The sequence below is a fragment of the Festucalex cinctus genome, chromosome 9 (assembly GCF_051991245.1).
Source record: "Festucalex cinctus isolate MCC-2025b chromosome 9, RoL_Fcin_1.0, whole genome shotgun sequence".
In the NCBI taxonomy this organism is placed as follows: domain Eukaryota; kingdom Metazoa; phylum Chordata; class Actinopteri; order Syngnathiformes; family Syngnathidae; genus Festucalex; species Festucalex cinctus.
Genome location: NC_135419.1, coordinates 19,631,238 through 19,658,909, shown reverse-complemented (window position 1 = coordinate 19,658,909; position 27,672 = coordinate 19,631,238). Strand labels below are relative to the sequence as shown.

The 27,672-nt window shown below is 36.7% G+C and overlaps 2 protein-coding genes and 1 long non-coding RNA gene across 5 annotated transcripts in view; 1 reads left to right on the top strand and 2 right to left on the bottom strand.

Annotated features, from left to right (window-relative positions):
* Positions 1-27,672, bottom strand: part of kdrl (kinase insert domain receptor like) — a 77,519-nt gene that overhangs the window by 25,434 nt on the left and 24,413 nt on the right. For both annotated transcript variants that reach the window (XM_077531640.1, XM_077531641.1), the window contains exons 10-18: positions 25,377-25,533; positions 18,657-18,768; positions 10,446-10,554; positions 6,549-6,836; positions 5,274-5,420; positions 4,262-4,390; positions 2,125-2,231; positions 793-925; positions 602-706 (exon numbers count right to left, since the gene is read on the bottom strand). In XM_077531640.1, coding sequence (XP_077387766.1) covers positions 602-706; positions 793-925; positions 2,125-2,231; positions 4,262-4,390; positions 5,274-5,420; positions 6,549-6,836; positions 10,446-10,554; positions 18,657-18,768; positions 25,377-25,533 — 1,287 coding nt within the window. The remainder of the gene's footprint in view (positions 1-601; positions 707-792; positions 926-2,124; positions 2,232-4,261; positions 4,391-5,273; positions 5,421-6,548; positions 6,837-10,445; positions 10,555-18,656; positions 18,769-25,376; positions 25,534-27,672) is intronic.
* LOC144025516 (uncharacterized) lies at positions 14,126-15,736 on the top strand. The gene is made up of 3 exons (XR_013284901.1): positions 14,126-14,521; positions 15,224-15,467; positions 15,568-15,736. It is a non-coding gene; the product is annotated as an uncharacterized LOC144025516 (long non-coding RNA).
* On the bottom strand, positions 15,061-17,643 carry LOC144025515 (uncharacterized). 2 transcript variants are annotated; one of them, XM_077531653.1, is made up of 3 exons: positions 17,476-17,643; positions 17,126-17,272; positions 15,061-16,648 (listed from the first exon to the last, which is right to left on the bottom strand). In XM_077531653.1, exons 1-3 carry the CDS (start codon positions 17,587-17,589, stop codon positions 16,586-16,588), a joined length of 324 nt encoding a protein of 107 aa, XP_077387779.1. In that variant the 5' UTR covers positions 17,590-17,643; the 3' UTR covers positions 15,061-16,585. The 2 variants fall into 2 exon arrangements, with proteins under 2 accessions (XP_077387779.1, XP_077387780.1); XM_077531654.1 differs by having other exon boundaries at positions 17,131-17,272.

Sequence of the window (27,672 nt, the reverse complement as noted above, 5' to 3'; positions counted from 1 at the left end):
AATGTACTTCCCCCCCCCTAAAGAAGATATTTTAATCTTTCTTTTGGTAAGTTCCATGTTTTTATAGCAATAGAACACAATATTCTGAGGGCAGTCCAAATCCAGTAAAATGGCTGGGAGTGAATGAGTTAATTGATTTGGTGACCAGATTTATGTGATGATATGTCACGATCATGTTATAGCTTTAAATTGGCCCAAGGCATTAATGAGTCACTGGTTTATTGCCTAATATTTACCGGCACACTTGGACGTAATAATATGACTGCCAATGATTTTGCGGACCCACAATCGACGACTCGCAGACCCCAGTTTGAGAAGCGCTGACTTAAACCTCCAGATGGATGCCCTTTGCGTACACTTAGAACCGCACTTGACTTTGAATTAAATGGCGCATCCGTCATGTGTGGCCGAAATCCATCTTGAAGATGGATTTCGCCATCCGACCGCTTCCCCATAACGCTCCATCCACCATGTGAGCTTTTAATGCAAGCCAGTTCGTGTCGGTGCTGCCCCCAAGTTGAACCTGAGAGGGCCATCGGGACTTGCTCGTTTGTGTTACGTGGACAAGAATGAAAACAGACAAATGAAAAAAAAAAAAAACCTTTCAGCATCTTGACTGCAACAGTCTTGCAGGTGGAGAGTTTGTCAATCCCGAAGGCGGAGGCCTCCACCACTTTCCCAAAGGCACCGTGGCCCAGAGTTTTGCCTGGTGAAGGGAGAAGACGGTTTGGCTGATGTTTAGGTGACATGTTGGAAATGGCACTGCTTTTGTTTGTTTGTACATGTGCCCACCTAATCGGAGGCGATCGCGGGGAAACTCCCATTTGCTGCTGTCGTACTGCAGGAGATCGTTCTGCTCGTCCAGAGGACACTCGTCCGGGTCGATGATGATGGACGGACCCATTTTGTAGTGCGCCGGCTGTTGCTATGGACGGTGGGGGGACAGGATAACCAAAAATCTTGTTTTGGTTAGAAAGTCAAACCTTTCGTGCTATACTTGACCGAATGCGATTCAGTTGTATTGGACTTTTTAGTACACGTTTTAAAAGGTTTGACAATGACACATTTAGAAAACCACGACTTGGGATATAACGATACCAGCAATATCGTGATATCGCGATATTAAAAGTGCCACAATATATCGTCATCATGTCACAATATTAAAAGCAGCACATCTGTTAAAAAAAAAATCAGGTTGATTACCATTTGTGCAGTTCTATGGTGGCTAGTTTATTTTTCTTTTTATTTTTAGTGCAGTTTAATTTTCACATGGCATGTTTTAGCCCTTCTGTGTTTAAAATCCACGCTAATGGTCAGATGAAGGGGAACATAACCGAGTCAATACGTGGAGGAACTCAGTGTGCGTGCGTGCATTAGCAACTAAGTGCCTCTATCTATCTATCTATCTATCTATCTATCATCTTTTTTTTTTTTACATGTACAAGTATATTAAATGTATCTTTTTTTACATGTCTAAATATATTAAATTTGTATCCTTTTTATGTGTATAAATATATTAAATTTCTTTTTTATGTGTCTAAATATATTAAATTTCTTTTTTATGTGTATAAATATATTAAATTTCTTTTTTTATGTGTATAAATATATTTAAAAAATTTTTTTATCTGTATAAATATATTAAATTTCTTTTTTTTTTATCTGTATAAATGAATTAGATGTATCTTTTTTATATGTATGAATGTATTAAATCGATCTTTTTTATGTATGAATGTATTAAATTAATATTTTTATATGTATAAATGTATTAAATTAATATTTTTGTATGTATAAGTGTATTAAATTAATAATTTTATATGTATAAATGTATTAAATTAATACTTTTTATATGTATACATTAATATCTTTTTTTATATGTATAAATACATTAATCTTTTTTTATATGTATAAATATATTAAATTTATATCTCTTTTTTTTAATATGTATAATATTTATATTTTCCATTGCTGAATTGGACAAAAGCACAATATTGTTGTATTTTTTTTGTATCGGCAACCTCTCCATAAAAATCCAATATTGTATCGTGACGTTTGGTTATCATTACATCCCTAACTTAAGTTGTTTGCCGCAAAATAAAAAAAACAAAAAAAACAAACATTTCTTACCTTCCTCAGCTTGCGGATGAAGAGGATGAGCATGAGCCAGAGGAAGGTGGCGGCGGCTCCAGTGCACACCAGAATTATAACCTCCACGTTTGGCTTCCCTTCCTCCCCTGTAGAAAAATGCAACAACAACTCAACTTGAGTGGGCCAAATCCATGTTTGTCATTTTGGAAAAGGCTTTCAGATGACTACTGCTCGAAATCAAGTTTTTGTTTTTGTTGTTGTTGCTGTTGTCCAACTCCTGACCTATAGGGGGCAGTATACGATTTCTTCTGACTTTGATCCAACCTATGAAACTGAATATGACGATGGCATCCAGTTGTGGGAAAGTGCCATTAATTTTCATCAAAATATTTAATTTTTTGGGGCCAAATCTGCGGGAAACAACAATTTCTGTAAAACAAGTATCCAGCAGCTCATTAACATGAATAGAAACAGATATTTGTACTTTCTACTTTGTCAAAATAAAATAGGCTAGTTACTAGCTAGTTAGAACCGGTTGGGATGACTACTCCAGATTTTGATTAGTTGAGATTGTATTTCATACTCTACATGTGTGTCTTAGTCTTTCCACTAATTTTTTGGGGGCCAAATCTGCGGGAAACAACAATTTCTGTAAAACAAGTATCCAGCAGCTCATTAACATGAATAGAAACAGATATTTGTACTTTCTACTTTGTCAAAATAAAATAGGCTAGTTACTAGCTAGTTAGAACCGGTTGGGATGACTACTCCAGATTTTGATTAGTTGAGATTGTATTTCATACTCTACATGTGTGTCTTAGTCTTTCCACTTGTATTTCACTACATTTGTATACATAAACGCTCTGCTTTTCCCACTCTCTTTCCATCTTTTGGGTTTAGATGCTAAAGCTATTCCTGATCTGTTGTGTATTGTGCCAGCCTAAAATTTGCCATCTAATCTGAAGAAATAAGCAGGTGTAATACTTTGGCTGAATATTAGCAAATTTATCATTTTTGTTTTTGTTTGTAAGTTGATCATGTTAGCAAAGCAACAAGAACACCGCCAGCTTTTATTATTATTATTATTATTATTATTATTATTTTATTATTATTATTATTATTATTCTCTATACGAGCACTATAAATTTAGCTCAGGTTTAAGTCACACCTAAAACATAACTCATTCACTGGCAGCCATTTTGACTGAAGCAACCCCCTTCATTCCCGGCTGTTTTAATGGATTCTGACTGATTTTGCAAGGCCCACAGAATATTGCATTCTATTGCTATAAAAACATGGAACCTACCAAAAGAAAGATGAGTCTTTTCTTTCATCAGGAATAATAATATTAATAATAATAATAATAATAATAATAATAATAATAATTCAATCTGTTTCAGTTTTGCAGCAATTAGCATTAGAATATAGCTAAGTTTCATCATTATTCACAAATCTGCTTAGAACAGTGGGGAAATAATTTTTTTTTAACATGGCCCTGGTTGATCTCTTATACTCTGATGCCACCTGCTGGCCATTTTTGTAATAACTACCATTGCTTCAACCGTTCTCTGCAGTCGAGAGGCTGCATCAAAGCCTTTTTCTCATAAAAAACAAAACAAAACAAAAACCAAAAAATACTGTCTTTGGGACACTTAAAACATTTAAAAGAATGTATTTATACATTTTTGGGAGCAAATGAGTTAATGGTCTCTGTGGATTTTTTATAAATTAAAAAAATATAACTTTACTATATATTTAATTTTGTGATGTTTTATGTTGGAGTTTCTCTTGATTTTCATCTTTTAATTTGCTTTTGTTTTGAAGTTCATTTTCTCCGTAAATTAGCTTGAATTTTAGTTTTGTATGAATGATTGTATAAAAAGAAATTTGCCTTGTCATGCCTTTAAAGTTAGCAAAAGAGGAAACCATTATGTGCGGATATTTTTTGTTTTGATTTATTATCAAAACATGTTCTGTATATACGCTGACACTAACCAATTTCTACTTGTGTACTTATTAGAGTAATTATTTGTACTTTGACTTGGACTATTTTTTTAAACCCCACTACTTGTACTTGAAATATAGTGTCTAACTTTAGAAGCTGTATTTGTGGCTGCGAAGCCAAAACATGGACGGAGGCGATTCGATCTCAGTGGACGACGGTCGGAAATCTTACCGAGCACGGTGACCAAAGCGCCGGTCTTGACGACGCCCTCGCTGTTGGCGGCCATACACTCGTAGAGACCCTCGTCGTCCTTCTTCACCCTCTCGATGTTCAGCACGCCGTCCGACTTGAGAGTGATTCCTGCAAGCCGGCGGGAAAAACGCTTATTAACTCATTCGCTCGCCGCCATTTTCACTGAAGCGACCCACCCCTTTGCTCCCGGCTGTTTTACTGGATTTGGACTGATTTTTGCAAGGCCCCCAGAATATTGTGTTCTATTGCTACACAAACATGGGAAAAAAAGTATATTTGTATCTGTTTTCATTTTGCAGAAATTAGCATTAGAATATAGCTAAGTTTGATCATTGAAAACACTGGAAAAAAAGAGCTTGTTGCAACATGGCTCTGGCTAATCTGATACTCTGCTGCCACCTGCTGGCCGATTTTGTAATAACTACCATTGTTTCAACCATTCTCTACAGTTCGGAGGCTGCATCAAAGCCTTCTGTATGCTCTAGCATTAAAAAAAACATAAATACGTCTTTGGGACACCCATAATTTTAAAAATAGAACGTATTTATACGTCTTTGGGAGCTTAAAAAATAGATGTGAAGTCCTTTTCATCAGGCGCTTGAGCTTGTGAAAATGTGGCCTAGTAGCAAACATATTTGTTAGTGGTGACTATATGTTCAGGTGGTAAAATATGCCAGCTTGACGTTGCATGAATTCATTTTATTTTCTTGTCACATGCGGTCACTTGTTGCTAGGCAGTTTTCATCGGGCTCATCTGTTCCTAATTTGTCTGAATGGCAGCCCACATTTTCTACAACCGAATCAGTGCTGTTTTAAACATAAAATACAAATCGGGAAGAAAGACCAAAGCAAATATTTACCCAGTTGAGTAAATAAACACACCAAGGATGTTACTATTGCAGTAACTCGCTCAAGGCCTCTCATATACTGTACATAACGTATAAAAAACGTCAATTCGACATATGTCATTATTTATATGACATCATCTTACCTGGGCCTTCCTCCAGCAGAATGCCATTTTTGTACCAGGTGATGTTGGGTTGAGGAACTCCCCGTGCCAGACACGTCAGCGTCAAAGTGTTGCTGCTGTTCACTTCCCGGTCGGTCAGATTTTGACTCAGCCAGGGCTGCGTTCGCGCTGAATCACACACACACACACACACACACACACACACACACACACACACACACACACACACAAAAAAAAACACTTGGCAATGACAATACTGTACTGCTACAAGTATCAGTAGTGACATCATCATTTTGAAGATGATGATGATGATGATGGTGATTATTATTATTATTATTATTATTATTATTATTATTATTATTATTATTATTATTATTATACCTAGTTTTCCCTCTGGGGATCATTAAAGGGATACTTGATTCATTGAGCTATTTTCAGCAGTAAAAAATTAACATCTTGTCTATAATTAATGTGGTAACCTCATTATTTTTCATGTACAATTAGTACCTTTAAAAAGTAATTTTTCGACTTGCTGTCAACTGCTGATGACATCACCTGTGCTGAGGAAGTAGGTAACGACCAATCATGGCTCTGTTTACTGACCAAACCTGGAAAAGGTAAGTGAACCATGATTGGCCGTTACTTACTACCTCAGCAAAGGTGATGTCGTCATCATCAATCGACAGCAAGTAGAAAAAAATGACTTTTTAAAGGTATTAATTGTACATGAAAAATAATGAAGTTATCAAATTTATTCTGGACAAGATGTTCAATTTTCACTGCTGAAAATTGTTTGAGTCAAGTATCCCTTTAAATTATTCTTATCTTACAAAATTCCAACATTCTAAAATTTTAACATGTTTTACACGTTCTTGTTTTATACCAAAAAACAAACGATTGTCCTAATCGTGATTTCAATTATTACCAAATTGATCGTTAATATTTATATTAATATTTTCTTTAATTAATTGAGCAGACCTACTAGTGACATTATTATTATTATTATTATTATTATTACCGGTATTATTATTATTATTATTATTATTATTATTATTATTAATTATAACAAGTTCTACTAGTGTGCTGTACAAGTACTTCAAGTACATTAGTAGTCATTCTACTAGTGCAGCTTAGTACTTCTTGTGAGTAGAACTGTGGGGGGAGGAGTCGCTAATAAATTGTTCTACTATTGCAACCGAATTATATTACAAGTAGTAAAGCGGTAAGGACCAAAAAAAAAAAAAAAAAAAAAGCTACTAGTGCATGTACAAAAAAATCTGATAGTGAATTGCTTACCGATGACATCCAACGTAGCCGACTTGACTTCAGTCTTATTTTGCATCTTAAAGGCTCGACACTTGTAACCGGCGGCGCTGTTTTTGCTGACGTTGCGCAAACGTAGCGAGACGGCGATGGAGTAGCGGTCGAGCCGGAGAGGTGACACGTCTGACGTGACGACGGTTCCGTTCTGGGAATCCAACCACTGCAGGTCCACGTAAAGATAACGGGAGGCCCGGCAGCTCAGCGTAACGTCGTCTCGCTCCGTGGCCGACCGCGGCTGGATGGAAATGGCCTCGGGGTCATCTGGTGGGACAAGAACGGACAGACGGACGGACAGATGATGTCACCAGTGTCACCAAGTTCGACTTTATACTAACACTATTGGAAACATTAAACTACATTTACTTATCTTGGCTATGCTGGATTTCTTTATTTTTTTGTCTAATCTGAACCAGATGTATAATAGTTTTTTGAATTTTCATTTTAGTCAGTTTTGATTTCGTTTTGAGTTTTGTGACAAAGGCTTTGATCATTCACGTCATCCTTGAAAACGTTCTAGTTCATCAGATTTCATCAGATTCCGTCACGTTTCATTGTAATTCCATACACCTTGAGATAAGAAACCAGATACAATGCTGCCATCTGCTGGCCATAGTTAGTGGATGGTTTTGATTCCACAACCCATTGACCAGGCAGCGCTGCACTTAACTTCCCATTGATTTAAAAAACAAAAAAAACAAAAAACGTAGTTGACATTTAACGTTTATGGTGGCATACATTGTGATTTTACTAATTGTTATTAAGAAACATTTTTGGCGGTCAAAGAGTTCATAAATGCTTAGTTTTGGTTAGTTTCAGTATTAGTTTTAGTTAAAAAAAAATGTGTATTACTTGTGCGCAATATTTAAAAGAACAGCATGGGAGCGACGTCATCTGAAGGTGAGTTTCTATTGGCTGTTGCTAGATGACATCACTTCTGTGTTGACTCACTTTCAAACGTCTTTATTCCGGTTTCTTTTATAAGAACTTATTTTGACAAAGGTTTTGTTTTATTTTGGAAGAATGTTATTTTTGGTTTTGTTGAAAGAAGTGGAAAAATAAAAATAAAGGTGTTTTTGATTAATTTAATTATTATTTTGGCAAAATTTCACATACGTAGCTATGAAGTGCACTTGTGTTTTTTTGTTTGTTTGTTTTTTGCTTGGTTTTTTTTGTGTGTGTGTGTGTGGGGGGGGGTTTGTTCTTTTCTATTACGCAAGTCGAATTTTGAACCTGATCTGTTTTTGTTGGGGTTGTTCATATCTGTTATTTGTTGGATAAGATTGTTTCATGTGATAATGGAAAATTTCAAATAAAGTGTTCAAAAAATAATAATAATTCACATACATAAGTGTAAATTTGTGGGAATTAAGCCTTCTTTTTTTTTGGCCTTCATTAATGAACTCAGGCTTTATTTTCTGTCAATTACATATTGTAAGATTTTTTTTCATGTTTGAATGGTACTGGTTTTGATGTACTTGATTCTTGATTGTAATTGGAAATGGAAAGTATTGAATAAAGTTTTTAAAAAAAGTCTTTATTCCAATTAATATCAAAATAAATCTACTTAAAATCACATTTAAAATCATCCCCATAGGCTCATGCATTCAATTAATTACCAAAGATGAAAACGAAGGACATTTTTGTTATAATTATAATTTATAAATAAAATGTAGTTTCAGTTAGTTTTCGTTTTCTAAAAAGCATTTTCCTTATTTTATTTCGTTAACAAAATTGTTTTTTGAATTTTAGTTTTAGTTTTTTCATTAGTTTTAGTTCACTAAAATAATCCTTGACCTGAACTCAGCATTTGTGTTGCCACGTTAATCTAATCTGCCCAGGGCCTTCACAATCCCTAATGCTGGCTCTACGAACAAACTATACAGTGTACCCCCAACCCCCCACTCCCCACCAGGGATATCATAGTTTTTGAATTTTTCATTTTGGTTAGTTTTTATTTCGTTTTGAATTTTGTTTTTTAAATTTAATTGGTTTAATTAGTTTTCATGGTGGCTCTGTTAGTTTTTATTAGTTTTAGTTATTTAATAAATGCTTAGTTTTAGTTTCAGTATTAGTTTTAGTTTTTTAAATGTGTATTACTTGTGCACAATATTTAAAAAAAAAAAAACACTATGGGAGCAACATCATCTGAAGGTGCAATACTGTTGGCTTCTGCGAGATGACGTCGCTAGACTTTCAAAAGTCCTTATTCTGGTTAATATCAAAATTAATCTACTTAAAATCATCCCCATGCATTCAATTAATGACCAAAGACTAAAACGGACATATCTGCTATAATTATAGTAAACATGAAATGTAGTTCCAGTTAGTTTTCGTTTTTTTTTTCATTAACGGAATTGTTTTCTGAATATTAGTTTTAGTTTTTTCGTTAGTTTTATTTAACTAAAATAACCTGCCCCGCTAATGTTGCATTTAAGCAGTCAGCATGGTATTGATGCTTCCTCGAGTAATTCTGAAGTGGATAGAAAATTTGCGTTGAAGACAGAGCTAGGACAGGAATGTCAAATGTGAGTTATTTCCTGTTTCATCACCGATAATTGGAAGCACGTTGGCGCACGACGACGGCGGCGGCTCTGATGGTGCGGCAGCGGTCAACCAATTGCGGGCAAGCTGCAGCGCCGGCCCCAGGGGGACCAACCAGACTGCGCTTGTTTATTCACGTCGCTGGGAAGCATTCTGTGTTCCGTAACACAAGACAGCTGTTGTTACAATCCTGTCCTCGTCCGTTTCTTTTTTTAGCCGCATTCCAACATCCCTCGTCAGATTCCTCTTGGGAACGCTCCCATGCTGGGGTCTAATAGGCTTCAAAATTTCAATTGTGATTTTCTCTTCTTCTTTTTTTTTTTCTCGCCAATTTGAGTTTATGTTGCTAGGCCAGTTCTGCAATGGATTATTCAATGTGGGAACATTTGGAACTGCTCAGATGCACATAAAATGCACACTCATAGTGAATCCTCGCAGATGAAAAAAAAGAAAGACCTACTTGCACTGGAAAGAATGCAGTTATTTGTAGCTGTTTATATATATATATATATATATATATGAGGGGTGTTTAAAAAAATCGATTCGGCGATATATCGCGATACTACATCGCGCGATTCTCGAATCAATTCAATAATCGGCAGAATCGTTTTTTTTTTTTTTGTTTTTTTTTTTGTTTTGTTTTTTAGGATTCACACCTTGAGCATGGAAGAATGTTATATGAACGGAACATTAAGCCATAATATTTTATTTTAATGCTGTTCAAACATGAAACAGATTACAACCTCTATAAGACTGAAATTTCAGATAAATAAATAATACATTTTCATATAAATCTTACACTCTACAAGCTTACTGATTAGTATTTTCTAAATTTGAATGAAAAAAAATCCGCAACAATCGACTTAGAAATTCGTATCGGGATTAATCGGTATCGAATCGAATCGTGACCTGTGAATCGTGATACGAATCGAATCGTCAGGTACTAGGCAATTCACACCCCTAATATATATATATATATATATATATATATATATATATATATATATATATATATATATATATATATATATATATATATATAATTTATTTGTTTTAAACGTGTGCCATTATAGTGCTCCATATGGCTTGGGATGGATTAGCCTCGCTTACACCCCGAAGCCGCTCAGCTGCACGGGAACGTGTTTTCAATTAATGCCCCCCTCTGGTGTCTTTTATTGCACAATGTACACCCGCCACGCACGTTTCCACGTTATTGTAATTACTTGTCAGGAATATTGTACAAGGAAAATCATCTGGTATCCATCCCATATTATTTTTGCAGAGGCGTATTTACCAAATTAATAACGTGTGCAGGGGCGAGCCACTTACCGCTAACGAAGAAAGGGATGGTCATGACGCTTTTGCCGTCTTCGTTCTGGGCCAAACAGGAGAAATTTCCAGACACTCGGGCTTGTCCGATCACCAGGGTGCTCAGTGTCTAAATGGGAACAACAGTAATTGATAGTAAAACTGCGGGGAAAAATAGCCTCGTAGTAGCGATTCACTCGTAACAGGACAAAGAGGAGTCAGACAGTTTTTTTTTGTTTGTTTTTTTTAGTCCAGATAAACATCCTGTTTTACAAACAGTAACATGTAATCCGTCATTTAAAATGGTCATGACTTAAGATAAAGTTTGTAGTTAGTGATAGACCAATATGACTTTTTCAGATACTGATACCGATTATTAGTCATCAAGGAGGACGATAACCAATATTTCAAGCCGATATACATTTGCAGTAGAAGAAAAAACAGTGTCAAAACTTTAAAAAAACACAAAAAAAAACTTTTTATTTTAATTTTAAACTACACTGACAGCTTTGTTTAAAAAGTATAACAAATAATTATATATACAAATATATATATATATAAATATATATATATATATATATATATATATATATATATATATATATATATATATATATATAGCAATGCAGGGAGCTTCCAGGGTCATCAGCATGTGTTAAATTAAATACTAAACAAGTAAATATTTCCCTAAAGTTTTCTACTGAAAATAAAGTTTTCTAACATTTCTTTTTTAGCTTTTTTATTATTATTATTTTTTTTTTAATAGGTGTAGGGAGTTCCCAGTGTCAGCATCATTACAGGACTGAGTCAGAAAACTAGAATATTGTGATAAACTCCTTTATTTTCTGGAATGCAATTAAAAAACAACAATCTCATCCATTCTGGATTCATGACAAATTAACTGAAATATTGCAAGCCTTTTTATTTTAATATTGCTGATTATGGCTTACAGCTTAAACAAAACTCAAATATCCTATCTCAAAATATTAGAATATTATGAAAAAGTATACAAGTAGGCTATTCAACTAATCACTTGAAACTCAAAACACCTGCAAGTGTTTCCAAGTGAATCCAAAATGTATGACATTACAGAAAATAAAGGACTTTATCACAATATTCTAATTTTCTGAGACAGTCCTGGAAATTGGAAATTTAAATAGATCCATAAATGAAAAGCTCCTGTATCTCACTGTGCAACAAATGCATGCGAACGTAGCTCATTTTGGGGTTTTCATCGGGGTTCATCAAATTTTCAAAAGATCTTCGCAGACGGCGAAAAATTGTCTAAATATGTAAAAAAAAAAAAGAAGCTTTAATCGGCCTTCAGATTGGTAAAAAGGCCGATACAGATATTTGTCAAAATGCCAAATATTTGCACCGATCGGTCTATCCCTATTTGTAGTAGTAATTATTGGTAACACAAGAAGCCTGAATTAACGTCGAATGCGTTTATAGACAGTATATGTTGACAAACAGTCACTACTAGACCACAGTATTGTTTTCGGACGATTTTTTTTTTTTTTATCATTACTATATATCTAGTGTAGACATAAGATCTTTAGCCCGAGCCCGACCCGGCTCGGGCCGGGCTTCTCTCTCGCTGACTTTAAAAAATAAATAAATATATGTTTATAAAAATGTATCGAAAAACGATGTATGGATACTAAACTAAGGAATACTTGTTGTAAATAAATAATTTGGATAAAACAGAGAAGGCAGCGCTGCCGTATTTCTACACGTAATTAAGCGAGTGCGCATCAAGATCTCTCTTTCACTCTCTTTGTCCGGCCTCTTATTGTGTGTTCCAGCGTTATTTCGTTGTGCAAATGTATTTATCATGATCATAAAAATATGTAGATTATTTTAACCTGAAAAAATCTTGCGTTTTTTTCTGCCAAAAATACAATGGGATAAATTGAAAATTCGGGTTTGCTTCGGGCTCGGGCCTGCAAATCAAGTTAATTGGTCGGGGTCGGGCTGGGTCGAGCTTTAATGCCCACGGGCCTGGGTCGTGTCTGGCTAGATTGTTTTTAGGTCCGATCTTACCTCTAATCTAGTGTAGTTTAACATGCAACTATTGGCATTTTCATTCATCATCATTCATTCATTGTCTTACTAGTGAGGACAAAGAGCGTACTAGGACATGGACATTAAACATTTCTTGACAATAATATGTCACATGTGACTTCACTTGTCTAAACGTGACATTCTGATTAATATTACATTTGTGGAATATGAGTTATGAGGCATAATGCAGCCGTTTTGATCCATCTCAGGGGGCGGCCATTTTACCACTTGCTGTTGACTGAAGATGACATCACAGTTGTGCAGGGCTCGGGCAACGACCAATCACAGCTCACCTGTTTTCTGCAGCGACACTGTGATTGGTTGTGATGTTATCTTCAGTCGACAGCAAGTGGCAAAATGGCCGCCCCCCAAGATGGATCAAAACGGCTGCATTTTGCTACATTAATCATATTCCACTAGCGCAACATTAACCAGAATAACATATTTAGACTAGTGGGGCTGCATAGAACATATTATTGTCATTGCACTGCTAAAAGGGCTGAAAGTGAAATTCAACAAAATTCACCCAAACATTGGCAAGGAATGAAGTTACATCCATTATGATGTAAGCGTCAAAACTACCACTGTACTGCAAGTCTGAGTGTTGTTGACCCCAGCAGACTTTATAGTTTTCTCCCTCGCTGGCCTTCTGGGGGAGCAGCTCGGCTGGGAGGACCCCCATCGCGACAGGCGTCTAATTCGCGGGCCCACACGATTTATGTAGAGTGACAGAAAGGAATTCGCCAGCAAATCCCTCGCCTTTTAAACTCCCGCTTGTTATCGTTGACCCTTGGTGGCCACCCATCATAAAGCAAGCCTTGCGGCAGCAGGTACTTGTAAACAAGTGGGGCCACCTTCCGCTATTTACGACGGCCGCGTATTAGGAAGGATGCCCTATGAAAATGGCAACATTTACAATTATTAGCCTTGTAAGAAAAAAAAAATCTAATTTTAATCCACACTCAGACAAATTCCGACATACAGGCCGAAATGTTAGAATTAAAAAAAAAAAAAAAAAAAAAAAAAAAAAAAAAAAAAAAAAAACTGAGTCAAGTATTTAAATATTTATTCTATGGAAAGACCCACGCGATGCAGTCAAATCTGCTCTTGATTATATTGGAGGTGAAATTTCTTGTCTCTCGTTTGGGTTTACATGATGAAATTAGTTGGAGTCTTTGAATGCCATTTACAGCCTGAAGGGATACAGTCATTTGTTTAACTTAATCTGATTAAAACTGATCTTATTTTCAACCGTCATCACATTTCTGTACGAACGTGCACACGTATAATAAATGTGCATGCGTATTATGTCAACAATCTTTTAAATATACATTTTTCACTGCCCTTAAAGTATTTAGTTCATATAAAACAGTGGTGTCCAAACTACGGCCCGGGGGGCATTTGCGGCCCATTTTTCAGTGGCCCGCGACATATGCTAAAAATGGCATTTGACTCAGTTCAAATAAAATAAAACAAAAATGTTTGGAGATGGTCAAATTTAGAAGGGAGGGTATCAAAAAACAGGTGCCATTAAAGGTACACTCAGTATTATACAGTGGCATCTAGTGGTGAAACAATAAATCATTCGAAAAAAAACAACAATTGTTTGTGTTAGTAGTATGTAAAAAGATATGTTGTATCGCATAAACGTACTTTTTTTAAATATAACGGTTAGTCTAGAAATCGCAAATTATCTTACATGTCCGGGCCGCGGCTTCTAGTGTCCGCCATGTTTCGCCGCCATCTTTCTGCTACGGGTGCCGTCAAAGACAAATTTCAGCGCTCTATATCGTAACGCGTTTTTGGAACGCACTTCCGGTTTGTATGGCGACCGCATGTCCACGAAGAAGAAGAGTTTCCGGTCCCCGAAGAGAGCATTATCAAGCATCACACTTACTTTGGGAATTTATTTTATTTCAGCGCGACAAAACAAGAGTTTATATTGTAGCCGCATTTGCCAGATGGAGAGAAATGAGGAACAGACTAGGTTTGGGACGTGCCGGTGCCTTCGACTGCTTTCTACTTGACCGGTAAGTAAGAGTACATTTGTGTTTACGTTTTGAGAGCGAGAGAAAAAGTATACACTGTACTAATTAATACGATGTTCGTACCTTTGTTTTACGATCACTGTAGCTGTTGATTAGCAACTCCGCACCACTCGAACGATTTCGTTATGTAGCTACTTGCTTTGAAAAAAAAAAAGATTCCCGCTGGCACGTTATATTTAGAGTAAATGCGCAAGTTATTGTGTAATGTAATGTAACTGTGATTTCGGAGGTATATTTGCCCATAACTTCAATGGAGAATCTAAAGCATAGTGTATTAGTGGAGGAGTTGAAAATTATTTTCGTTGTGGTTGGTGAAAATAGTGTTCTCGAAATTAATTTTCGGCAGGGAATAACTTTCTGGACTTAAATGCTGGCTGTACCGTAAGCACTGCTAGAGTCTGAACTCTCTCACTCAAGTGTGTACTGGTCCATTGTGTAATTGGGTGCACAAGAATTTACAGGCTGCCACGTTTTCCACGGAAATTCGACAAGCAAGCAGCCTTTGCATATTCTATGCAGTATGCAGTCAAGTTACTTTTATCTAGCTAATACAATGTTTTGGGCCCAAAAACTAAAGATCTTACCTCTATTTTGGGGGCTTTGTTGGAAAGTTGGTGACATATAGTAGTACCATCAATTATTCTATTTTATTTTATAATTTTGTTTTTGTTTGTGTCACACTAGATCAACAGCCAAACTTGAGGGGTTCCAGAACCATATTCTGATGTATACAAGCATTCATGCACCGTTTAAATACATCACCGACCTGCAAGAAAAAAAAATATCAAGGGGAGAGTCAGCAGCCAAATTGGAATGCCCCGAATGAGGACACGTGAATGGAGGACCCCAGAAGGCTTCGGTGTTGTACCACCAGTATCTCCACCTACCATATCTGAGCTGCAACAAACTGAAGTCAGCCGACGTCTTGGTATGTCATTTACATATGGACGGCATTGCACACTACATTAACTTTTTGTGTGAAGCAATACGGAATGGTCACATGTACAAGCACCACTTGTTTTACACAGGACCTGCTGACCAGGTGTCTGAAGCCATGGAGTGACTCCTCCCTCACTTTCCTCAGCAAGCCTTTGAAGAATATGATATCATCGTTGGTGGGAACATGCCCTCACTCCATAACATGTACTTGTGCAGTCAAGGAGCATGTCAAACTTAATAAAACCAGCAAACATTGAAGTGACTTCATTTTTACTGCAGTCTGTTCACACAATCAATGGACAAGCCTTCCTTAATTTTGCCCCAATAACATCATAGAGTAGGCGAAAAGTAGTGTTACAGATCATACTGTGTTCGGGAGAGTTTGAGGAATGTTGCAATGTTAATGGGGGGAAATGTCAGCACACACACACAAAAAAAAACAAAAAAACATCATGGTATTGAGTTAATCAGATATTTTAGCTGTGTACAACACATACCTGCTCTGTAACACTACTTTTGGCCCAAACCTGTATGTCTATTTTCCATATTTTGAAATGCACAGCGTATTGGTAAAATTCTGGAACAACTGCAATTCATGTAGCTCATTATATTCTAACAGCATTTTTTTTTTTTTTTAGTTAATATGTTCATTTCATGTAGACTTTTATTTTACTTTATTTTATTCATTCATTTTCATGTACTGTACCTTACATTCATTGGCCAATGAAGAATTCCTTGTCATTGCAAGCATTTATAATAATTCTCCAGGCTTTTGATGTTTTACATTTCTGGTCATGTAAAATAGTGTTAGGTTAGGTGTCGAATGAACACTGCATGTTGACGCCAAAGGAAATAGTATTTTTTTAGTTATTCAAAATGTACAAATTAACACACAACAACAATATACGTTATACAAACTACAACAACAAGTGTCAGACATGGACTAATTATATGCCAGGTAAAAAACCTTTGTATTGTCCTCAAGGATCTGGGAAAGTGTCACTTATTTGCTACAAGTCCACCAAGGTGCTGCAGTCTGGGATCCAGGTACAGGAAATCATGGTGGTGCTGATGTGTCAGCAATGTGTCAAAAAGTATTTCTTGGTGTCAGTCTATCAGCTGGACTTGGATATCTTCATGTTCCTCCATGGTAATTTCCTGTACGAGTCTCTGCAAGAAGGTAACAATTGTATGTCAGATGAGGTACCAAACAATGAACTGAAAGTCACTGAGCCAATGAAGTACATTATTACATGAGCAAGACTATTTGTGAAAGCCATGTAAATTCCTGCACATCGAAGTACAAGGAAGCTGTTGTATCTTCAATCAAAACTAATTAAGTTGCTTAGTGATATTTATTAGGTAAAATTGTTCAACATGGTGACAAATCGATATCTGAGTAAAGGGTTTCAAATGTTTTTGTAAGCAGCACTTTTCTGAGTGGTTAGTAGCAACAAGACACGGGGGGAATTACGAGTCTGAGTTGCAGATGTGTCGTTCAGTTAACACCATTATTTTTGCACGATATACTAAACATATCAGCAAACGATGTAATCTAAATACCACATATTCCAAGCAAAGGTATGTTTTGAGCCATTCACATGCATGCTCGAATGGAATTATTTTTCCATGATGACATAATTGTACGTTACGAGACACTGCGTTCTCTTCCGCGTTCTCTTCCGCGTTCTCTTCCGCGTTCTCTTCCGCGTTCTCTTCCGCGTTCTCTTCCGCGTTCTCTTCCTCGTCGTCTCTCTCGCCCCCTCCTCGCCCTCTTTGAGATGGTCCACATGTCTATAAAACATATAACATAACTGTGTGTTCTCTGTTGCATGATTTACTTGCACTAACAAATATGAACATAGATAGCCATTATCATTAGCTGACGTACAGTATTTCCAAACAATGCCGACAAAAATATTAATTCTGAAATTAAATGACTAAATCACAATTATTAGGGATCTGTACAGTATGTCTAACAAATGCAATTCACTTACGTCATCACTCGAGGGAATACCAGAAGTTGTTTGCGTTCTGTTCCGGTGAAATTGGTGGTAGGCTGTTGAAGTAGGGTCTCTCTGGGACGCCGTAGTTCGTGTGCTTAAAATCATTGCATTATCTTGTTTGACCGATAGATGGCGGTCGTGAGCTACACACTGGGGCTTTAAAGGTTATTTTAGTTCACTAAAACTAATGTAAAAACTCAAATAAAATAAAAACGAAAATGCTTTTTAAAAAACAAAAACTAACTGAAACTATATTTTATGTTTACAAAACTAACTAAAACTAACTATAATTATAGCAAACGTCGTTCGTTTCAGTCTTTGGTAATTATTTTAATGCATGAGCCTTTGGGAATGATTTTAAATGTGATATTTAATAGATTTATTTTTTATAATAATGACGTTTGATAATGTGTCACGCAGAAGTGACGTCATCTCGCAGCAGCCAATAGAAAAGCACCTTCAGATGACGTTGCACCCATGGTGTTTTTTAAGTATTGCGCACAAGTAATACACATGGTGACAGGTAAAAACTTGCCAACTTTTTCGTATTTTCATGAGTGCTGATATTTTTTTTCGACATCTGAGCAATCATCCTCGCTTATTTTTATTTATTTTTTTTCCTCTCTCCCCCACCCCATTCGGGAGCTTATGCAATTTTCCTCTTTGAAAAGTACCAAATAAAACAAATTCAGTTGTGCAAGTATGTTAATTCTGTAGTTTAAAAAGAAAACCATTTAATGTTTTTCAGATTCAGGGCCCCATTTGCCATTCAAAAAACAAATCAAAACAAAACACAAACCCTGTATCTCATTTTCCTGGTTTCTCCCGTCCAGGAATAAATAAATCCAAGTGGATTCACAAATGAAGAATAGATTCCTTGAACTTGGACTTCCCATGAATGCGCCGCCTTTTGCATGTGTTTTGGTCACAGTTGCTCATGCAAGAGTTACGCGTCACATTCATTGGACGCGAATTGGAAAAGGATTTATTCATTTCAGATGAGGAATATGACTTTAATGTGCTCCTCGTGGAAGATTTCCACTCCGATCTGACCTTGCTATTGGATATCGTCTTGATATTGGCCAGTTGCAGTGCTCATAAAAAAAAAATGTGGTCGCTAATATTTCAAATGGGGGGAAAAAAAGAAAGAAAACAATGCGACAACGGCCTACCTTGTTTTTCCCTTGAACCAATTGACGCTTGCTGCTTATACGCTCGATCCAGTTGCTGGTGTTTCCCTTTCGCGTAACGCTGACCACCTCTGGCTCCGAGTAGACGATGCATCTGCGATGGAGAGGCAACAATGGCCGTAAAAATGGCGAGGATGAAGGAAAAAAAAACAAACGTACATGTGTTAAACCTTGAACGATATAACATGTATCTGTATGAAACGCTTGCCCAGATGGAACGAATACGAGTGGAGCGGTTATGCGATTGTATTTCATCCGAACAGCCTCACAGCTGTCACCACACAAGAGACTACACAGGGAGAGTACAGTCCGATCCTATTTGACATTTTTCCTTGATATCAAGCTTAAGTCAGGACAAAGACCTCACTGGTAAGACAATTCAGCGTACGAGAAGAAGCAGTGTGTCGTGCGAATTGTCGTTATTTCCACTCCTAGTGCCAGTTTTGGCCTTTTAGTGCAAAATTGAACCTTACTAGTAAACTAGACTACGTGCAATTTCTGGAGAAATTGCGTTGGAACGCTGAAAGCTGAATGCTAATAGCTGACTGCTAAGCTGAATGCTTATGAAGTAAATTGAAAGATAAATTATGTAAAAATGACAAAGTTGAAAGATAAATGAATAAGAAGAAAACTTGAACTGCAATCTAAGGTAGGATTTAATCATTTCAGAGAAATAATAATTAATTTCCTGAAACGATAGTCACTTCGTATCAAACCATCAAATGTACTAAAATGTTGTCCAAGCGGGGTTTGAACCCAGGTTCTCCATGGGGGAAGAAATTGCTCTGACTGAGCTAACTTGCCTTGTTCAAATTCATGGCTAATGGCGTATTAAAAAATAGCCATCTGATGAAAGCCAACGTGTCTTTAATCATTTCAGTGAAATTGTAATGCATTTCCTAATATGACAGTTGGTATACAGTTATATCACTATAAGCATAATTGCCATGGAGAATAAAAATCCGAATAACATAAGTGGGATGCTTTCAGCGTTCCCACAACTACGAGTCCCGACTAGAAGGCATATGTTGACTCACTCGTAGCCTCATTATCAAGAAAATTGAGGAAATGCAGTAAAAAGAGTTTGAGCAATGATTCCATATTCTTGGTATCAAACGCTCCAGTTGGTTTCTCAAGAACAGCAATGATGTTCCCGGGTCAATTTGACCCAGGTATTTGTAATGATAAAAACACATCCCAAGAAACATTACTAACCGCTTTCATTGCAAATAGTTGGAACTTGGAATGACCATTTGTAACAAGTTTCATCATGAAATAAAATACAATTTGCAGTTTTTTTAAATGGGTCATTTTGACCCGGGCTATTAAATGTTTCTTCCAAGAGCGCCCTTGATAATGAATCATAGCTCACAATTTCACATTTTCAATACAACTGCCAAAATCATCAATTTTAATTTTCTGTTGCAAAAAAGCTACTAAGGTTTTGTTCTTAAACTTTAAAATGGGTCAATTTGACCCGGGCTACGTTTAATGTTCCAGAAGCATTCCGATGAACATTTAACTGAAAATTTGTATAATCGAAACATTTTAATTGTCTGTCTAAGGCGTTTCAAACTATTTATACTTTTCCACTCTTCAAATGGATCAATTTGACCCAGAATGTTTAATATTCCAAAACCAACCTAATAAATGTTTTTTTAATAGCTTTTTATTAACAGTTTTCATTGTACCTGTCATTTTTTAAAACATATTTTTAGTCTTTTAATTTGAAGTTTCTTAGCAAAAAAAATATGTCGTTGCCAAGTTTGATAGTGAAAAGCTACCATTTGTTCTGTAACTTTCAAGCGGGTCATTTTGACCCGCAACATAACAGGAGGGTTAAGGTCAATGTGCAAGTACGCACTAGTAAGGCAATTCAGTGCACAAGTAGAATGACTAGGACACACTACGACTGTGTCTTACTAGTAATTTTTTTCACGACTAATTTTACTAGTGAGGCCAAAGAGTGAACTAGTTAGTATGTGGCCATTAAGCTGGTTATTGGGCTAACTGCTCAAACGGCTTTTCAACCGTCCTTGGCTGAGTGGAGAGCAAGTTTCGATTCGCCACGGCCCCCCGCCCTCCTTCCGAGCCCCCAATGCCTTCGCCGCCGCTTGGCGTGGCAAACAATCAAGCTGATGAGACGAGAGTCAGAGGAGGAAACGGGCCAGAGCGACAGGAAGGGCCTGGCTGTGTGTCACCTCCAACAGGAAACGCCGGCGTGATCTGCTCCAAGGAGATAAGGCTGATGCGTAGACCTTGGCGAGCAACAGGGGACCACTGATAACTTCTCAACCTGGCAACCCAAAAAGACACCCCCCTGAACTTTTTTACGCCAGACGTAGACACAAATCCGGCTCGGGGGCCGTGATCGGCAGAGAGTTCTGGATAAAAATGAGACATCACTGACAAAAAAATATCGGCGTGGTCATGTCACCATATTGAAAGAAGGGCATCTGTTTACAAAGTAAAGTTAATTTCCATTTGTGCAGTTCTAACACCCTCTGGTGGCTAGTTTTTTTTTGTGTGTAGTTTAATTTTCACAAGGCATGTTTTGGCCCTTCTATGTTTAAAATCCATGCTAATGGTCAGATGATTTTTTTGTAATTTTTAATTTTTGTTTTTATTTTTTACAATATTGTGACCGTTTTTTTGTATCACCAACCTCCCCACAATATCGTGATAATTATTGTATCATGGCCTTCATATCGTGATATCGTATCGTGATGTTTGGATATCATTACATCCCTAATAAATACTACAGTGCGTGTGAATTTCAACTTCATTACACTTGATAATACCTATTTTTCTTTTAATTTTCTATGGTGCTATTTTTCTTTGTTAAAAGTGTAACAATTTTTTTGTGGGGTGGGGGTGTATTCAATTAATGGGAAAATTTATTTGCTACGTGATTAAATTGAGTTGTAAGCTTGGTTGTGGATCAAATTAATCTTTAAAGTAGTGCTATCAAAATTAATTAATAAATTGTAATTGTAAATTTCCCAGAGGGAGCCATCCCAAAGGGATCCATAAAGTCAAGTCTAAGTCTAAAAAAAAAAAAAAAATTGCATTAATCATGTATTAGCGCCGATTAATCGCTATTAATACTGACCACAGATTATCCTTTATCTTGACAGCGGATGGCTACATTAAATGTAGCACAGGTTGTGTTGAGCAATAAGCATAACTACAAAGTAAGGCATTTAATAAATGTTTGTGTATGACATTCAGAATATTTTGTTCATGTCAAACTACTGGGATATATTTTTTTTTCATTTTAAATTATGCAAGTAATTAAGTGATTAGAAAAAGAGGATGAGAGTTTGCAGTGGATCAAAAATTGTTGAAAAATTCTGAAAGAATGAACACTTAACAGGTGATCTTCAAATTTGGGGTGCAAAAATTGTTTATTTAAAAAAATAGCCTTTTTAATAAAGTGATTAATCAAAATTCTAAGATGTGATTAATCTGATTTAAAAAATCTAATCGCTTGACTTTAAAGTCAAGGTACCACTGTAAATATTTGGTATCTTTTGTTGTCGGATGGTATTTTATTTTGAATTACCGATTATCGGTGCCGATTTTTGTTCTTTTAACAAATACCGGAATCGGCTATTTTTTTTAAATCTGAAGGCCAGTAACGCTGATCTCTCACTGAGCAGTCAATACTTGCGAACGTAGCGAATTTGGAGTTTTCATCAGGAATTGTAAGCTGTTCACAGACAGTTTTTACTTGTCGTAAACACATTTGGAACATATTCAGACAATTTTTGACTGCAAAGATCTTTTGAAATGTTTCATGAACCCTAACAAAACCCCCAAATTAGCTACATTCACATGCATTTGTCACTCAGTGAGATGCAGTGAACTTTTCATTTATGGATCTATTTAAATTTCCACTTTATTAAAAAAATAGGAACTCCCTACACTTTTTATTTTAAAAAATGAAATCAAGAAATTATGTTGAATTTTTAGAAAACTTTATTTACAGTAGAAATCTTTAGGGATCTATTTACTTGCTTTTTAATTTATTATTATTATTTTTAATTTAGCTTAACCTCCTGATTACCAGCAATTCAAAATTGTCCTCTGTAGTGGACCTTTTTAAATCTGAATATTTCCCACCCAGTGCATATGATTGAATTAACTCCGTTTGTGCTCTATAGAGGACACTCAGAGCTTTCCAATGATACTAAATGTGTAGGGGTGGGGCTTTGCTACCTTTGAAGAAAATGGCTTCCCTCGGTGCAAACACTTTTTAGGGAAGAGGAAAAGTAAGTGTATAACACTTATTATTATTATTATAATTTTTTTTAGAAAATTTAGGCTTTAAAGGTTGTTAGCATGTTTTCTATAAGACTTTTAAGAACACATGAAAGTATTGTTTGAATTATTTTAACTGTATTTGATCCGAGCATTTAAGTTTTAAAAAAATGTCCTCTGAGTGGACACATCACACCTTAAAAATAAAAACTTTTTTGTTTTTCAAAAATGTCTTTTGCAGTATTCCAGTTACTTTACAAAGATTGGGGAATATCAAAATAAACATGATTGGACAATATTTTTCCCCCTGGTAGTCAGGAGGTTAACACACGCTAATGACCCTGGAAGCTCACTGCATTTTTTTTGTTATTTTTATTTTTTTTAACAAATCTGACAATACTGTATAGTTTAAAAGAAGTTGTTTTGTTTTTTTTTCTATTTTACCGCAAATGAATATCGGCTTGAAATATCGGTTATCGTCCTCCTTGACTACTAATAATTTGTATCGTATCGGCCTTGAAAAAACATATGGTCTATCACCAGTCAGAACCATCAAAAAGCCCAAAACTGGTCCAAGTACCACCAAGGCGTTATTAATCTTGCATGACAATTACCTCATATTCTGAAAAAACTAAGGCTAATACTAAAACTAAGGGGGGTGGGGATCAACTAGAAAAATTAGTAAGAAAATAAAACACAAACGCTCAAAACACTAATTAAATCCAACTGCATTTCAAAACTATTTTAACCTTGACCCTGCCATTACTAACGCATAATGAAATGTGTGTTTATTGTAGGCATTAATTGAGGCACCCCAACCTCAGTCAGGCGCTGTTGTTTTTGCTAATGGTGCCGGGTCCTGATAACCTCGAGACTAATGGCCCATTGTTGTTGCTGATCTTACGACTCGCAGGTCTCCCGCTGTCACGGCTCGGGGAATGTTCATCTTGTTTGTGGGTTCACTAGCAGGCTGGTATTCAGCAAGCAGCAGTCACTCATCGTACATGAAGAATTACAGGGGTAATATATCTCCCCACTGTTTCCTCTTTGGATTCCAAACGCGCTGACCTCAAATGGGAGGGCAACTCTCCAGGGTAACTTTTCGCTGATTAATGTGCTGCGTTCTGAGGCAGTGTAGGCACTGGAGTTGTTGTTTTTTTTTTTAACTGGGACTCTAGGGTGGCTTGAATGCAACTGTCAGACTTCACATCAACTGGAAAAACTTTGCATGTTTTCATTTATACAACTTAGGCTTGAACTCAAGTTTTTTTTTCTTCCTCTGTGTGCAGACATGAATCCATCCATCATCCAGACCTTTTGTTGACTAAGTTGCTTTTCATATTAGCACAAGAATGGGGGGACCTAGCCCATTCAACCATTCATTCTCTTACGCCGCAGATCCCTGGACTGGTCGCCAGTCAATCACAGGGCACATACAGAAACAGACAACCGTAGCCCACGGGCACCAAAATCAGCCTGGGCATTTTGACTTAAACCCACCAGCCCGGCCCGGCCCAGCTCCTGCCTAACATGTAGTTCTGGCACTGATGTTTGTTGATATTTATTATATTCGAACTGTATTAACGGACTGGTCGCTCCAAATTGTGGGCCAGTCCTCTAGGGGTAAAATGTAGGGAAAATAATAATAAAAAAAAAACACTACATCGTCCCTAAAAGAGACTGGCCCACCGGGCATCTGCCCTCTAAGCCAGATGGCCAGTCCAGTCCTGCTAAAAATAACTCACCAGTAACGAGACATTTATCTGAATATTTGATAGCCTTCGTTTGAAAATGTAAACACTGGTAGAGATGTCTAGAATGTCTTCACATAAATGAATATCATTAACTCATTTTCTCCCATAAACGTATAAATAACGTTTTATTTAAATATTATCATACACCCAAAGATGTATTTATACGTTTTATGTTTTTTTATATGTTATAGCATACAGATGGCTTTGACTCAGCCTCTTTACTGCATTGAACGGTTGAAGCAATGGCAGTAATTACAAAAATGGCCAGCAGAGTATAAGAGACCAACCAGGGCCATGTTAAAAACAAGGTGATTTCCCCACAGTTCTAAGCAGGTTTGTGAATAATGACGAAACTTGGCTATGTTCTAATGCTGCAAAATGGAAACAGATAGCAATATACTTTTTTTTTTCCTGATGAAAATCTATTCCTAATTCCTAATCTTTCTTTTGGTAGGTCCCATATTTTTTTTATAGAAATAGAACAGAATATTCTGTGGGCCTTGCAAAATCAGTCAAAATCCAGGAAAAAAGCAAGGAGCAAAAGGGGTGAAATGGCTGGGAATGAATATTATTAATTATTAATAAAACAATTTAAAGGGAATTTGAAGGCATTTCAGAAGCATTTTTGCATGATGCCTGCCAGCAAAAAAAAAAAAAAAAAAAAAAAATGATGATGAGCACTTACTGTTTGAGGACCAGGTTCGTGTGACAAGGTTGCCAGAGCCAGGTGATGTTTGCTGCGGGTCTGCCGTAGGCGGTGCAGGTCAGCTCGTGGCGCTTGCCAAACATGTACGGTTGGATGTCCACTGGGGCAAACTCGGACTCGGAAATACTTGGTTTCACTGGGACAGGAAAAGAGAAAGAAGCGGCACCTTTTTCAATCAATTTGAATGTTATTCGTGATCATCATCATTATTATTTTTATAGGCACATTTTTAAAACCTAAATTAAAATGTAATCTTACTTATACTAGTTACCAATATGTACTTTTTAGAGTTTCTACTTTTATACTTTCACTTACGTATAGGACTTGAAATAGTACTTCTAGTTATACCTTACAATTTTTTTCCTCGTACTTCTACTTAAGTACAGAACGTGAGTACTTTTGCCACCTCTGACTGTGTGCAGCATTGTCGGCACTCAAAACACATCTGATAAACGACGTTTACATACTTTTGTAATTGAAAGCAGAGTCTCTCCCGGCAATGTTTATTTGTAAGCTTCATTTTATGTCACTCCAATAAGTTTTAGTGATGCAACATGGGACAACTATAAATTTTTCCGTCACATTTTTGGCATTTTAATGTCTGTAGAATGCTATGAAATCATTCTGCATTCTCCCACAAGAAGTCAAATCCGTGACACTAATAAAGACGAGTGCTACAGATATGTATGTGTTGCTGCTAGCTGCGTGTGTTTACGTTGTTTGTAGGTTCGCAATTTTTGGTTTCTCCTGATCCGATCATGTCATGTCAAAAAGATTAGGATTTTTACATTTTCCTACTCAACTTCTCACACTATATGCAATTGCTAAATGGTCGTGTAACAGTGGAATTTCTCTTTTCTTTCTTCTTCTTCTTTTTTAATGAATTTCTGAGGTACTTCATCGGGACTCAAAATCAAGCAACATTTCTATTAAATAATTATTGCAACGGCTACGCTAATTTCCGTGAACCTGTCTATGCGGTTCACATTAGATGTTACTTATTTATTTGTTAGTTTGATTATACGTCATTAAGATGGTGGACTTTTGATAGGTTAAATAATTATCTGGGAAGTTTGGTTGACTGAAAATTGTGATGTTTAAAAAAAAGTGTTAGCCTACCGTAACAGCGTAATTGCCAAATTTGCTGCCACTTTTTGATTATATTGTAAGTATGCCTGCTTTAAAAAATAAAATAAAATAAAATAATAATAAATCATTATTTATTTTTTGTAATGTCTGTAGATTGTTAGTCATCCAGGTCAAGATAATCAGCAAAAACTGAATCGAGGCAACTTTACTCATTTGTTGAATTTGCCGCAGGTTTTTTGTTTCCTGAAAATTTTCCAAAAGGCAACTATGCTATTACCCCGGGATTACACCGGATGCGTATGCATTGCATCTCCGCTCCGCTGCGTCTTGACTGCGTGCTCCGGACGCATCCATTTTTTTGTCCAACTCACACCGGCTGCGCACAACTGCGGTCTGGCAGCTCCGTCACTGACAACTTCCCGCCGTGTCTCGCGTGATCGCGCGCGATAATGTGGCATTGAAAACAACAACAAAGACACAGAAGGTCTGTGCTCAACAGAGGAGTAGAAAGAGAGGTGGACCTTCTTTGACTGAACTCACCGTCCACTCCTGCTATGACGTTCCATGCAGCATTCCTTTTTAAGTTATCTTTATAAAAAGGATGTGCCGTGTCTTATCTAATTTTGTTGCTTTCCACCTCAGTTATAAATCTCTCCTTATCCATGTTCGCCGGTGTTTAAACAGTGAATTAAGCGTTAAGCATTATGACGTTTTGCTGACATGATTGCGAAATAGGAGCTGGCGAGTGTTTTATTTTGAAAAGTAACTAGAAATTTATTTTGAAACTGCGTCGGTCTTCCTGTCCCGCTCGATGTGTTCTGTGCTAGCTTGCCCATTGACGGAGGCCGACGGATGCGTCGTCCGTCAAAAATAGAAAATAGGTCTATCCGTGCGGAGAGCTGCCGTACGACGCAGCTGAGACGCAACGCACACGCATCCGGTGTAATTTGAACAATTTGAATGAATGGAAACGTCTGCGTCGCCGGAACGCAACGCAGACGCAACGCACACGCATCCGGTGTAATCCCAGGGTTAGGCTAAAGATATACATATGTTAATTGCATGTATTTAATATTACAAATAAACGGCTGTCTCTTATTTGGAGAACTGTGCAAAACTATGACAAATGTTTTTTATCTATATTGTGGATTTCCACCTATTGCGGAGGGTGTGTAACCGTGTTCCC